We start from the raw sequence: 14260 nt of genomic DNA on the forward strand, positions 1-14260 counted from the left end.
ATAGAGATTGTGGAGGGATTAGTAATGACCTTTTAAGAATCACTATATTCTGACTTGGTTCTGGAGGACTGGAAAATTGCAAATGTCACCTCACCCTTCAAGAAGAAAGAAAGGCTAAAGAAAGGAAATTATAGGCCAGTTGGCATGATTTTAGTGGTTGGGAAGACGTTGGAGTCGAATGTTAAGGATGAGGTTTTGGGGTACTTGGAGACACATGGTAAAATAAGCCCAAGTTGGCATGGTTTCTTTACAGGAAAAATTTTCCTGACAAATCTGTTAGAATTCTTTGAGGAAATAACAAGCAGGATAGACAAAGTAGAATCAGAGAATGGTGTGTACTTGGATTTTCAGAAGGCCCTTGGCAAGGTCTGCACATGAGGCTGCTTGGCAAGATAAGAGTTCCTGGTATTACAAGAAAGATTCTAGCATGGACAGAGCATTGGCTGAATGGCAGGAGGCAAAGAGTGGGAATGAATGGAGCCTTTTCTGATTGACTGCCAGTTATTAGTGGTGTTCTGCAAGGGTCTGTGTTTGAGACACTTCTTTTTCTGTTGTATGTAAATGATTTGGATGACAGAATTGATGGCTTTGTGGCCAAGTTTGTATAAAATACGAAGATAGATGGAGGGGCAGATTGTGTTGACAAAATAAGGAGACTGCAGGACTTAGACAGACTAGGAGAATGATCAAAGTAGTGGCAGGTGGAATACAGAGCTGGGAAGTGTATGGTCATGCATATTGGTAGAAGGAATAAAAGCATAGACTACTTTCTAAATGGGAAGAAAATTCAAAAATCACTGGTGCAAAGTGAATTGGGAGTCCTTGTGCAGGATTCCCTAAAGGTTAACTTGCAAGTTGAGTTGGTGGTGAGGAAGGCAAATGCAATGTTAGCATTCATTTTGAGAGGACTAGAATATAAATACAAGGATGTAATGATGAGTCCTTCTAAGGTACTGTTGTGGGCTCACTTGGAGTATTGTGAGCAGTTTTGGGCCCCTTATTTAAGAAAGGATGTGCTGACATTGGAGAGTGCTCAAAGGAGGCTCACAAAAATGATTGCGGGAATGGAAGGCTTATGATAATGAGTAGTGCTTGGTGGCTCTGGGCCTGTACTCACTGGAATTTGGTACAATGAGGGGAACTGAAAGCCCTAGATATATTGGATGTGAAGAGGATGTTTCCTATAGCGGGGGAGTCTAAAACCAGAGGGCACAACCTAAGAATAGAGGGATGTCCATTTAGAACTGAGATAAGGAAGAATTTCTTTAGCCAGAGGGTAGTGAATCTGTGTAATTTGTTGCCACAGGCAGTTATGGTGACCAGGTCACTGGGTGTATTTAAGGCGGAGGTTGATAGATTCAGGGCATGAAAGGTTACGGGGAGAAGGCAGGACAATGGGGTTGAGAGGAAAATGGATCAGCCGTGATCAGATGGTGGAGCAGACTCGATGGGCCGAGTGACCTAATTCTGCTCCTATGTCTTATGGTCTTATGGTGTAAGACAGGATCACGTCCCTCCCTCCTCAAGACAGAATCACACCCCTCCATCCCCAAGACAGAAGCACACCCCTCCCTCGCCATGAGAGTGGAGGACACTATTCTTTCTGTGGTGACAATGGGTCATATCACTTGTTGTTGAACCACTAAAGATACAACTGTAACCACAGGTGAAATTTACCGTCAATAAATTGGAATTTCTTTAGGTGAAACCATATGAAAAATATCTTTAGTTCTTTCCTGCCCCTTATAATATTAATTTGTCTGTATGTTTCCAATGGCAATGCCCTCACCACATCCAAATTAAATATGCCAGTGGGGCTGGGAGCTCAGCAGAGAGATGAGACTTTGAGAAATTATGAGTCCTGAGCACCAAACAAACTTCTGGTCAGGCAGCAGCTGAGGGGGAGGGTTGGTCATTGCTTTGTGTTGAGACCTTGTCTGAGGACAGAGTGTAGCAGAAGGAAAGGCAATACTGTATATAGAGATCAGAGGGAGAGCTATCAGGTTTGGTATACAATAAAAGACAAAGTTAGAAGAGTGTACCAAAATATGGGAAATCAAACACATTGAAACAGCATCTGGTCAAAGTGGCACCTGTGTACAACACTCCTTTGGTCAACATCTTCTGGATAAGCCACAAAACCATTCATTTCACTTCTCTTACTTCTGTTTTTCATCTTGAATGTGTTTCTGGAACTTCTAGAACCTGCAATTTCCTGATTGAGTGATCCAGCGCCTTGCTGTCTCCAAGAAGATTCTAGTTGTGAGCCTGAACCTTGGGGCGAAGAAACTATGACCCAATGTTTGACTCAATTTTGCTGATTAAAGCTTCCATTATTTGCTGAGTGAAGCATCAAAGTGAATGTGGAGGGTAAGCACGATGTGCCTTCTGATCACAGGTGGGATCACTCTGCTGCATGTGTGGCCTATCATTGTGTCCAAAGCCTCCCTCACTAACGCTGGTGAATATTACCAAAGTTTCTATGTATGCTTTTGGACCAGGGACATCTATTATTTTAGTATTTTATGTTTTTGCCATTCTTTCTCATTGTTTTCAGTGTGGGAAGGATTGGGGGGGGTCGATGTTATTGCTTCGTTTCATGTTGGGGGAGGGGGTTTAGAGGATTTGATGGTCATGTTGGTGGGTTTGCTGTTTCTCTCTGGACTGACTTCCATTGTTTTTCTTTGTTTCATGGCTATCTGGAGAAGAAAAATCTGAGTTGTTTCCTGCATACATACTTCGATAATAAATGGACATTTGACCTTTGATCCAGAATGTGAGATAGAATTATAGAACGGGTTTTGACCATTTGCCCAAACGAGCTGCATCCAATGGAAGTTAAGCAAAGAATTCCACTCTACCCTCTGGGCTAAGGTTATGCCATCGACCTCTGAGTACCCCAACAGCTCTGCCAGAGACACAGGGAGCCACACTGTACTCTCAACATTCCAGAGTATTTCAGTGCTTTTGTGCCTTTGAAACTACACCCTTTTCTAATAATGAAAATAGTAACTCTGCACAGCAAGATTCAATAAACAGATCTTGACCAAATAACATATTTATTTCAGTGATTTTAGCTGTGAGATAAATATTAACCAAATATTTAAGAGAATTCCTTTGGCTTTCTTTGCCATTAGTAACATGGGATTCGGAGTAGAAGGGAGCTTGGTGTGACATCTCTTTCAGAAGCTGGGACACCCAGAAGGACAGTGCACCCACAGAAGCAGCTTGGACAGCAGGCCGAGGACAAGCCCTGGAGTGTGCTGGACCCAAAGCCTCACAGATCAGAGGGATGAGAGGACGACCAGCTGAGTGGCGACCACACCTCACCACAGGACGAGGCTCGGAAACCTTGTTCCCTGCGGAGATCCGCAATGTTTATAAGTGATGATACAGTTCCGGAAATCCACAGCCAGGAGGCTGGGTGGGAATCAAGGAAGTCCGACGTGTAAGTTCACATGCTTTACCCATCTTCCACCGGTGACACACTGCTAGTCACTCCTCTTCCTTGTCTCTTCGTTCTGACACTTCATGAATGTCACCTCCTGAGCTGGCTGCAGCTTTGCTGAGGCGGAGTCTTTTGCACAGAACATGATCCTGGAGGTGGGGAAACATCAGTTAGGAGGTGATTTGACACAAGGATTGCTGAATATAATCAGCTGTATGCAGACACGTCGGCAGCAGAGGAACTCACCCTATTGAGTCCATGCTGACTAGCAACCCCAGTTACACTAATCCTACACTGTCTATTCTTCACTCATTCCCATCAATTCCCTCAGATCCTACCCTTCACTGATATACCACAGGCGTTACCTGTTGAAGTACTAACCTGCATCTCTAAGAATAGGGAAGAAGACTGCGGCACTTGAAGTCACAGGGAGAAAGTGCAAACTGCACAGACAGCACCAGAGGTCAGGATTGGAGCCGAGACAGCGGCTTGACCACCTGACACCAAACCCCCTGCATCCTGCTGGCCCAGAACCCAGTGGCGGCTGAGGTGACCCTTGCTCTACAACTCCAAGTTCCCAGAAAAGATGGATGCATGCACTCAGAACCAGGTGTGCCTCCAGGATCGACCTATCCCCATTTACCGATGCCCAGATGTGCCCCCGGCATCGATCTATCCCCATTTACCGATGCCCAGATGTGCCCCCGGCATCGATCTATCCCCATTTACCGATGCCCAGGTGTGCCTCCAGGATCGACCTATCCCCATTTACCGATGCCCAGGTTTCCCCCCAGTATCGATCTATCCCCATTTACCGATGCCCAGGTGTGCCCCCGGCATCGATCTATCCCCATTTACCGATGCCCAGGTTTCCCCCCAGTATCGACCTATCCCCATTTACCGATGCCCAGGTTTCCCCCCAGTATCGACCTATCCCCATTCACTGATGCCCAGGTTTCCCCCCAGTATCGACCTATCCCCATTCACCGATGCCCAGGTTTCCCCCCGGCATCGATCTATCCCCATTCACCAATGCCCAGGTTTCCCCCCAGTATTGACCTATCCCCATTCACCGATGCCCAGGTGTGCCCCCGGCATCGATCTATCCCCATTTACCGATGCCCAGGTGTGCCCCCGGCATCGACCTATCCCCATTCACCGATGCCCAGGTTTCCCCCTGGCATCGATCTATCCCCATTCACCGATGCCCAGGTTTCCCCCCGGCATCGATCTATCCCCATTCACTGATGCCCAGGTTTCCCCCCGGCATCGATCTATCCCCATTCACCGATGCCCAGGTTTCCCCCTGGCATCGACCTATCCCTATTCACCGATGCCCAGGTGTGCACCCGGCATCGACCTATCCCCATTCACCGATGCCCAGGTGTGCCCCCGGCATCACTCTATCCCCATTCACCGATGCCCAGGTGTGCCCCCGGCATCACTCTATCCCCATACACCTTCTTCCTTCCAGCAGCACATTGCCTCCCCCATGGCCTGTTGTATTGCAATGTCTGGAGCAGACTAAGTACCTACTTCTCAACCAGAACTTGATGGTGGGGAAAATTACAGCAGATTTGTCCTCGTGAGAATCTTAAGATTATATTTGAATATTGGAAAGGGGGAGTTTAGATAATTTTGGACCAGCTGGGTTCCGTGGGTTTACATTGGGCTGTACGAGTTGGAAATCTCTTCCTTGCCGGAGGTCAGATGCAATGAGTTTCCCCAGGGTCAAACGGCAAATGACACAGTGACTGGCATAAGTTGTAGTTAAAGCTCAGTTTACACTGCATGGTGAAATGAATTGTAAATGGGAAAATATAAGGTGAAACGTGCAACTGATTAATGTGTTCAGATAATTAGAGTGTTAATATTTTTAAAGTGAGGTGAATACCCTTGATTCTCTCTCTGATGAAGCTAATTTTCATGGTGAAGCACCTGGCCATTCTCCAGCTCCATCCGTCACCAACACCTCCTAACCCCCTTTAACAGACTGCGCCCCAGACATACTTTTTCTGAGTCTCTCCTGCCTTCACTCGCATCCTCCTGATTTCCAGGGCGTTGGTGGTCTCTTCACTGCTGCTCCACAGTCTCCAGAGGGTCCACGGTTTGCTGACCTTGCCCATAATGGTGGACCAGATGGACGAGGTGGTATCCCACTTCAACTTCACCATCAGCAGCTCTCCGATATCCACCTCTGTGTGCACCAGGAATGATGACGTACTGTTGGGTGAAATTTCCGGTCTGTAAGAAGCACAAGGGCATTAACGTAACTCCAAATCCATGGACAGAGAGGAAACAGGCAACAGCATGTTCTATTGTATGAGAAGAACTAAAATCTAGTGCGATTTCTTGAATCCAGGATAAATCCCAGGATCTCAACGTTTAAGTTAGTAAATAAAGAACTCACATTTCCCACTCTGACTCATTCTGAAGTGTAGCCGATGCAAGAAACACAATAATCTCCACATAGCACATTACTGATCAGGATAAATGGTGACCAGGTCACCAGGGCCAACCTTTCTCCTCTTCCTTTGGGGCTCCAGGAGAGAGAGAATGGGATCTCCTTTCACAGAGAGGCTGGCAGCTCAAAAGAATGAGCTGCCAGAGAAAATGATTGAGGCCGGTACATTTATCATTTAATGCAAGTATAGTATCATTTAAGAAAGAGTCAGACAGGTACATAGAGGGAAAAGGCTTAGGGGAATATGGGCGTAATGCAGGAAATGGGGACTGGCTGAGTGGGCACCATGTGTGCATAGTGGGCATAGACTGGTTGGGCCAAAGAACATACTGACATGTTCCAGTCTCACTCTTCTCTGAGGCTGCCTTCACCTGTCCGCAGCCTGGGTCATTCTGCATAAAACAGCTAGACTTTTTCTGAAACTTTGTCACAGAGTGCCTGCCCACAGATGAGTTGGGGCTCTTCCTGTTGGAACTCTGCCAACATTCGCTTGCTTCACCACTCCTTTGAGCAGCACCTGGAGGAAAGGCAGGCAGTTACCGCACCGAACTCCCAGGTATCACCAGATCACAATCACATCGTGGGCACGGTCACTCCAGAGGAGAGCCCCAACAGCCTGGAAATCAAGAGGATGTGGATGAAGGCAGGAGAGAGCCAGAGAAAGGTCTGGTATTAGCTGTGCACACACTGTACTGGATGATTGAAACTGTGCCTCACAAGTTGTTTCTGGGCCATTATCAGTTAGTGGATGTTGTGCATCTTTCCTGAGGAGTGCCAAGTGCTGGAAATGCCATTTCCTTCTTTCCTTTCTTCTTCTCTCCCTGTCTCGTTCCTTTGCTGGATTTTCAGCAGCCCTTACCAGTACAGACAGGTTTGTCTTTCCTTGGCATTCGGAGGAGGAAGCAGTGGATGCAATTCTCCAAAGTTTGCAGAAACTTAATGGTTCTCACAAGGAAAGCTACTTTGGGGATCTTATAAGAAAAGGACATACTCTGTAAATAATAGGGCCTTAGAAAGTACTGAAGAAGAGGAAACCCTGTTGTACATATCTAAAGGTCTGTACAGGTAGCAGCATATAGAACCAAGAACATTATAGTACAGTACAGGTCCTTCAGCTCAGAATATTGTGCTAATCATTTAACCTGCTCTAAGATCAATCTAACCTCCTGCATAGCCCTCTATATTTCTTACATCCATGTGCCATATGTCTTTTAAATTTCCCTAGTGTATTGTCTCTATCACCACCCCGACAGCATGTTCCATGCAGCTACCACTCTCTGTGTTAAAAAATACTACCTCTGACATTTCCCTCCATAATTTCAATCACCTTAAAATAATTCCCCCTCATATTAGCCATTTCCACCCTGGGAAAAGTCTTTTGCATGTCTATTCAATTTATACCTTATTTTATACAGCTCTATCAAGTCACCTCTCATCCTCCTTCACTCCAAAAAGAAAAGCCCTGGCTGACTTAACTTTTCCTCATAAGCCATGCTTTCTAATGCAGGCAGCAGCCTGGTAAATCTCTTCTGCATCCACACCCTTTCTATAATGAGATGACCAAAACTGAACATGATACTCCAAGTGTGATCCTACCGAATTTTATCGAACTGCAATGTAACCTCCCAGCTCCTGAACTCAGAGTCCCGACTAACGAAGGCCAGCACACCACACATCATCTTAACCACCTTATGAATGTGCACAGCAACTTTAAGGGATCTATGGACATGGACGAAACATTGTTCTCTTCCTCCAGAATGCTGAAAATCTTGCCATTAACCCTGCTTTCTGCCTTTAAGTTCAACCTTCCAAAGTGAATCACATCACCCTTCCATATTGAACTCCGTTTGCCACTTGTCAGACCAACTGTGCATTCTGTCAATGTCCCATTGTAACCTATGACAACTCTACATAATCCTCAACACCTCCAACCTTTGTGCTATCTGCAGATTTACTAACCTACCCTTACACTTTCTCCTCCAAGTCATTTATGAAAATCACAAAGAACAGGGGTCTCAGAGCAAATTTATGCAGAGCACCACTGGTCACTGACCTCTAGGCAGAATATGCTCCATTTACTCCCACTCTGGTCAAGCCAATTCTAAATTCATGCAACGAAGTTTCCCTGGATTCCATGCCAACCATGGGGAACCTTGTTAAATGCCTTACTAAAATCCATATACACCACATCCACTGTTCTACCTTCATCAATTTTTTGTCAAATCCTCAAATAATTCTATCAGTCATATGAGGCACAAATTGTCCCTCAAAAAGCCATGCTAACTATCAAGCTATAAATTTGTAAATCCTGTCTCTAAGAATCCTTTCCAATAGTTTGCCCACCACTGACATAAGATTCACTGGCCTATAATTGCCGGGATTATCCCTATTACCTTTCTTGAACAAATGACTATAATTGACACCCCTCCGATCTTCTTATGGCTAGTGAAGACACAAAGATCATTGCCAGAAATGCAGTAATTCCTTCCCTCCCTTCCCATCATAACTGGTGATATCCCGTCCAGTCCCAAGGACTTATCTATCCTACTGTTTTACAAAAATTCCAGCACATCCTTTTTCTTGTTCCAGCATATCAGCCTGTTTTATGCTGTCCTCACGTTCGTCAAGGTCCCTTTCACTGAAGCAAAGTATTCATTACTAACCTCCTCCACCTCCGCCTACTCCAGGCACGTGTTTTCGGTCCTACCCTTACTCTCGTCATCCTTCTGTTTGTCACATCCATGTAGAACACCTTGGGGTTTTCCTTAATCCTACTCACCAAAGCCTTCTCATATCCCCTTCTAGCTCTCCTAGGGGCATTCTTAAGCTGCCTTCTGTCTACCTTGTAAATCTTAGAGCCCTGCTGATCTTTGTTTCCTAAACCTTAACAAGCTTCTTCCTTCCTCTTGACAAGATGTTCCTCATCTCTTGTCAAGCATGGTTTCTACCATCTTTTCCCTGCTTCCAAAGGAAAAGAAACCTAATCCAGAACCCAATCCAAGAGCTTCCTAAACAACCTCCACATTTCTGTTGTGTACATCCCTGAGTACATCTGTTCCCAATTTATGCTTCCAAGTTCCTGTCTAATAGCATTACAACTTGACCTTGCCTTAATTAAACACTTTCCCGTAATATATGCTTCTACCCCTCCTCTGTGGCTAAGGTAAAGGTCAAAGAGTTGTGATCACTGTCTTCAAAGTGCACAGCTACCGAGAGATCTGACACCTGATCAGCTTTGGGTGGTGAAGAAGACATACGGGATGCTTTGCTTCATTAGCCAGGGCATAGAATATTAGTGCAGGGACGCCCATCTACAACTTGATGAAACATTAGTTAGAGCATAGCCGAAGTACTGGGTACATTTCTGGTCACCACACTATAAGATGGGTAGGAATTCTCCAGAGAGGCAGTTCACCAGCATGTTGCCTGGGATGGAACATTTCAGGGATGAGGAGAGATGGAGTGGGCTGGAGACATGAGAGACTGTAGATGCTGCAATCTGGAGCAACAACCTACTCCAGCAAGTTATTTGTTGCTTTGGATAGGCCTTAGATAGGCTGCATTTGCTTTCCGGGGAGCAGAAAAAACAGTGGAGTGGGGGTTGCAAAATTATTGGAGGAATAGATATGGTTGATGGTAAAAAAAATTCTTCCCACAGCAGAGGTCATGGAGTCTTGCAGCACTAAAATAGGATCTTTGGTCTACCAAGTCCATGTCAACCTTTCTGCCCCATTTGACTGCATTGTCCACATCCAAATCCATTTCTATTAGTTTGTCTAATTATCTCTTAATCTTTGTTATTGTATCTGATTTCTTTGACAGTGGGTTCCAATTATCATCCACTCTCTGTGCATAAATCTTACCCCTCAGATCCCCCTTTAAAACTCTTGCCTCTCATCTTAAATCTCTGTTTTTGATACCCTCCTATTGTTGATAACCTCGGCATGGAAAAGGGATTCCAAATACCTACCCTGCTTCTGCTAGGGTAAGACCAGAGAGTTCAGAGAGGATCTCAGCAATATTTTTCTCAACCAGGAGATGGTTGCAGTCTGGACCACACTGCCTGAAAGGTGGTAGAAGCAATTATTCCCACAACATTTAAAATGCGTTCTTGAAATGATGAGTATGCCCAGGACCAGGTGCTGCTAAATTTGACTGGTGTAGATAGGACTTGATGGTTGGCATGTGCATGGTGGGCCAAGATACCCATTTGTGTGTGTAATAATGTTGTGACTCCGCAAAGAGGGAAGTTGTGGTGTTACACTGTGCACAGAACAAGCCTGCTTCCAGCTGTATAAGACGGAGACTCCAGCCACTTCATCTCTGGACCCCCTACTGCTGAGAATGCATTTGGAGCTCCAGTGTAAACCCATGGCATTCAGTGACCAAGCTGTCAGGTTCAACCCTGCCTCCCCTTCCCCCCTCCCCACCCCACCCCATGACAACAGTGACGGGCTGTCATTTCCACTACTTAAACACATTGTGCCACATACGACGAAGCCGGATACACTCACACTGAAATGGCAAGTCCTCCAGTCTCATTCAGTGTTCCGTAGAGCATGATGCGGAAATTTACAGTTGTCTCTGATTGATTCACTTTCCTGAAAAAATGTATCTTCAGCTGATAGTGGTAAACTGCGGGAGAGAAGTAGATATCTTTCTCAGTAGCGTGTTTTCCCCGGGTGTCTGTGCTGAACTGAGCTGTTCAGCCTGTGCTGTCTGATGATGGCTCTGCACCAAGCCCGAGCTCGGTCTAACTGTCCAGTGCAGAGGGAAAAGAGCAAAGAATGTGCATATCTACACATACGGTTGCTGAAACCTTGTGAGAGATACTCAGAGAGACTAAAGGAAACTCTCTCCCTCCTGCTCCCGTCTGTCCACCACACTTGCCTTCTCCAGCTCCAGGCAACACCTTCCTTTCTTATCAGATTCCCGCACCTGCAGCCCGTTCCTGCCTCCACCTATCACCTCCCACCTCTCTCCACCCCTCACTCCTTCTGCTGCCTCTACCTGCCCATCATCCCCATTCAGATCCACCTCTCACTTCCCAGCTGTGGCCCTACCCTTTCCCGTCGCCTCTTTACACGGGCAATCTTCCCTCTATCTTTCAGTTCAGATGAAGGGTCTCGCCCAAAATGTCGATTGTCTGTCCACCCCCTCCCCCCACCGTCGCCCTCGAGTGTGCAGCCTGAGCTGCTGAGCTACTCCAGCAGTGTGGATTTGGAGAGAAACCATATAACCATATAACAATTACAGCACGGAAACAGGCCATCTCGGCCCTTCTACTCGTTGCCGATCTCTTACTCTCACCTAGTCCCACCGACCTGCACTCAGCCCATAACCCTCCATTCCTTTCCTGTCCATATATCTACCCAGTTTCACTGATTAAACCGATGGAACTGTCTATGAGAACCGACCACTCTTCCCACCCCTATCCTCACCCACTCTGCACTGAGAAGACGCCCGTGCCCGTGAGGCGTGGCGCTCACCTCGGAAGGGCATGTCCGCTGCCGTCTTCAGGTACATGCGGCCACTCCTCTTGCTGCGGACCTTGCGGACGTCGTAGCCTAGGGTGTTGCAGCGGTTCTTCCGGCAGCTCAGGCACATGCCCCGCTCGAAGGTCTCCTGGTTGGAACAACGGTAGGCCAGGCTGGGGTAGTTTTTGTTGAGGAGGGAGTCGATGAAGAGGTGGATGGCCCGCTCGTGTTGGCACTTGATGACGTCAGCCACCGCTGCAGGATGGTGAACAGTAAGTCAGCCCAGGTCCTGGAGCACACGCAGACTGATCCCACTGCGTCCCACCTGTCCCCAGAGTGATATCATTCATTCCACAGCTCCCTGTGTAGTCTCCCTGATGCCGATGGAATCTCCCTGTGTAGTCTCCCTGATGCCGATGGGATCTCCCTGTGTAGTCTCCCTGATGCCGATGGGATCTCCCTGTGTGGTCTCCCTGACCCCTATGGGATCTCCCTGTGTGGTCTCCTTGACCACTATGGGATCTTCCTGTGTAGTCTCCCTGACCCCTCTGGGATCTCCCTGTGGGGTCTCCCTGACCCCTATGGGATCTCCCTATGTAGTATCCCTGACCACTATGGGATCTCCCTGTGGGGGTCTCCCTGACCCCTATGGGATCTCCCTGTGGGGTCTCCCTGACCCCTATGGGATCTCCCTGTGTGGTCTCCCTGATCCCTGTGGGATCTCGCTGATCCCTACGGGATCTCCCTGTGTGGTCTCCTTGACCACTATGGGATCTTCCTGTGTAGTCTCCCTGACCCCTCTGGGATCTCCCTGTGGGGCCTCCCTGACCCCTATGGGATCTCCCTGTGTAGTCTCCCTGACCCCTATGGGATCTCCCTGTGGGGTCTCCCTGATCCCAATGCGATCTCCCTGTGTGGTCTCCCTGATCCCTGTGGGATCTCGCTACTCACTGTGTGATGTCCCTGCTCAGGAAGGATCTCACTATGGGGTCTCCTTTCTCACTGTGGGATCTCCCTGCTCCCAGTGGGATGTCCCATTTATCAGGATCTCACTACTCCCCATGTCCCGCCCACCCTCCGAATCCAGCTAAGTATCATACATTTAGGGGAACAGGGGAAGGGCGTGTGGATTAAAGGATGATTATTTATTTATTTTTTATTTAGAGATACAACATAGAATGGCTCTTCTGGCTCTTTGACTGGCCAGCACACCCTGTTTTAATCCTTGTCTAAACACAGGGCAATTTATAATGACCAATTAACATGACCAATTAACTTACTAACCGGTACAACTTTGCATTGTGTGACGAAACCGGAGGACTTGGAGAAAACACATGGCGAGGACATACAGACTCCTTACAGATGACGTGGGAGATAAACCGCCGGCTCCACTGCCCTGAGCTGTAATAGCGTCACACTAACTGCTACAATACCTTGGTACCCTAATCACTGCGCTTCTGATCAAGGTCCTGAACCCACAGTGACTAGCCTCAGCTCCCGAAGTCTTTCTGCAGCAGTCAGAGACGGGCAGCTCCGTTAAGGGGCACTGCCGCTGCAAACGACCTGCTGAAGACAGAGAGTCTGTCTTCTCTGGGTGAAAGCAGTCAGATCCCCATGAGGTTGCCCCCACAGGCACTGCTGCAGAGCTGGATATACATGCAACGCTGCACTCTTCCCTCGAGCTAGACACATCTCCCACCCGACACCCCCTCACTCTGATCCCTCTCACATGCCCACCCTTACCAAAGGCAATCCCCTGGCCCCAGGGCCTATTTGTCATTGGGTGGAGATCTCACCGAAGTAGGTTTGGACATGGCACCGATCGCGGCAAGTCCAGTGCATGGGATCCTTTTGTGCAAGACACCATGCATCTGTGTGCATTTGCCAAGCTCCTCTCTGGATGGGGGTCCAGCATTAGCCAGGGATCGATGGGAGCCCTCCATAGCCTGTAAGGTTTGAGCTTGCATCCTGCCACACACCCATTCAACATGCCAACCACACAACACCCCAAAGGGTTTCCCCCATCCCATATGCTGGGCCTCTCCCCATCCCACACCACAAACCTCTCCCCCAGACCTCCCACACTCCAACCCCGGCCCACAGCTCTATCCCTCCCACAGTCCCACACCTGGACCCTCCCCACACCCACACCCAGACCCCTGTCCATTCCACACCCCAAGCTCCTCCCCCTTGTCCCACATATCTCTCCCCACCTCCCCTTGTCCTCTGCCTCTCCCCATCTGATCCACACCACTCTCCCTCTTCTTGACCCATTCATCTCCTCCTCCCACCTCCCTCTGTCCCTCGGCCCTGGCACTCACCATACACTCCCTGTGACCTCATGTTGCCAAAGACTGTGCCAAGGCTGCAGCCGGGCTGGGAGTTGCCTCCGTTGGGATAGATGTCCACGTGTGCCACCGGCTGCTGGATGCCAATACTGCGGCCCAGTGAGCCCCGGGTGAAGGTGTGCAGAGCGTCTACAAAGGCAGCGTCATCCGGGGACAGGCGGAACTGCGCCTCAGCCCCTTCGAAATCCGGCCCCGCGGGGTCCAGTCCTGGGGACAAAACAGGGCCGTTAGCAGGAGGGCTCGACAGTGTGGGGACAGTGATGGATATCCTCCAGGACCAGACCTCAGTGAAGGAGCTCCCCAAGTCAGTGCTCAATGAGGGTGCTCCCCAGGGCCGAGGATCACACCTCAAACCCCCATCCTCCCCCCAATGACCCAACCCAATGCACCTCACACCGACCGCCCCCTCACTCTGATCTTCTCACAACCCTGACCACCCCCCAAACCTAACTCACCCTAATTCTTCCTCAGACCCTGACTTCCCTCAGAACTTGACACCCACTCCTCACCTCAGCCCAACACC

At 48.3% G+C, this 14260-nt stretch overlaps 1 protein-coding gene across 3 annotated transcripts in view; it reads right to left on the reverse strand.

Moving 5' to 3' along the window:
- Nucleotides 1–3027: 3027 nt before the first annotated feature.
- Nucleotides 3028–14260, reverse strand: part of LOC134337614 (lipoprotein lipase-like) — a 39686-nt gene continuing 28453 nt past the window's right edge. For all 3 annotated transcript variants that reach the window (XM_063032779.1, XM_063032780.1, XM_063032781.1), the window contains 5 exons: nt 13711–13944; nt 11402–11644; nt 10427–10547; nt 5459–5692; nt 3028–3597 (listed from right to left, as the gene is read on the reverse strand). In XM_063032779.1, the coding sequence (XP_062888849.1) occupies nt 3492–3597; nt 5459–5692; nt 10427–10547; nt 11402–11644; nt 13711–13944 (938 nt within the window). In that variant the 3' untranslated portion in view covers nt 3028–3491. The remainder of the gene's footprint in view (nt 3598–5458; nt 5693–10426; nt 10548–11401; nt 11645–13710; nt 13945–14260) is intronic.

Source organism: Mobula hypostoma, chromosome 24 (assembly GCF_963921235.1).
Source record: "Mobula hypostoma chromosome 24, sMobHyp1.1, whole genome shotgun sequence".
Lineage (NCBI taxonomy): Eukaryota > Metazoa > Chordata > Chondrichthyes > Myliobatiformes > Myliobatidae > Mobula > Mobula hypostoma.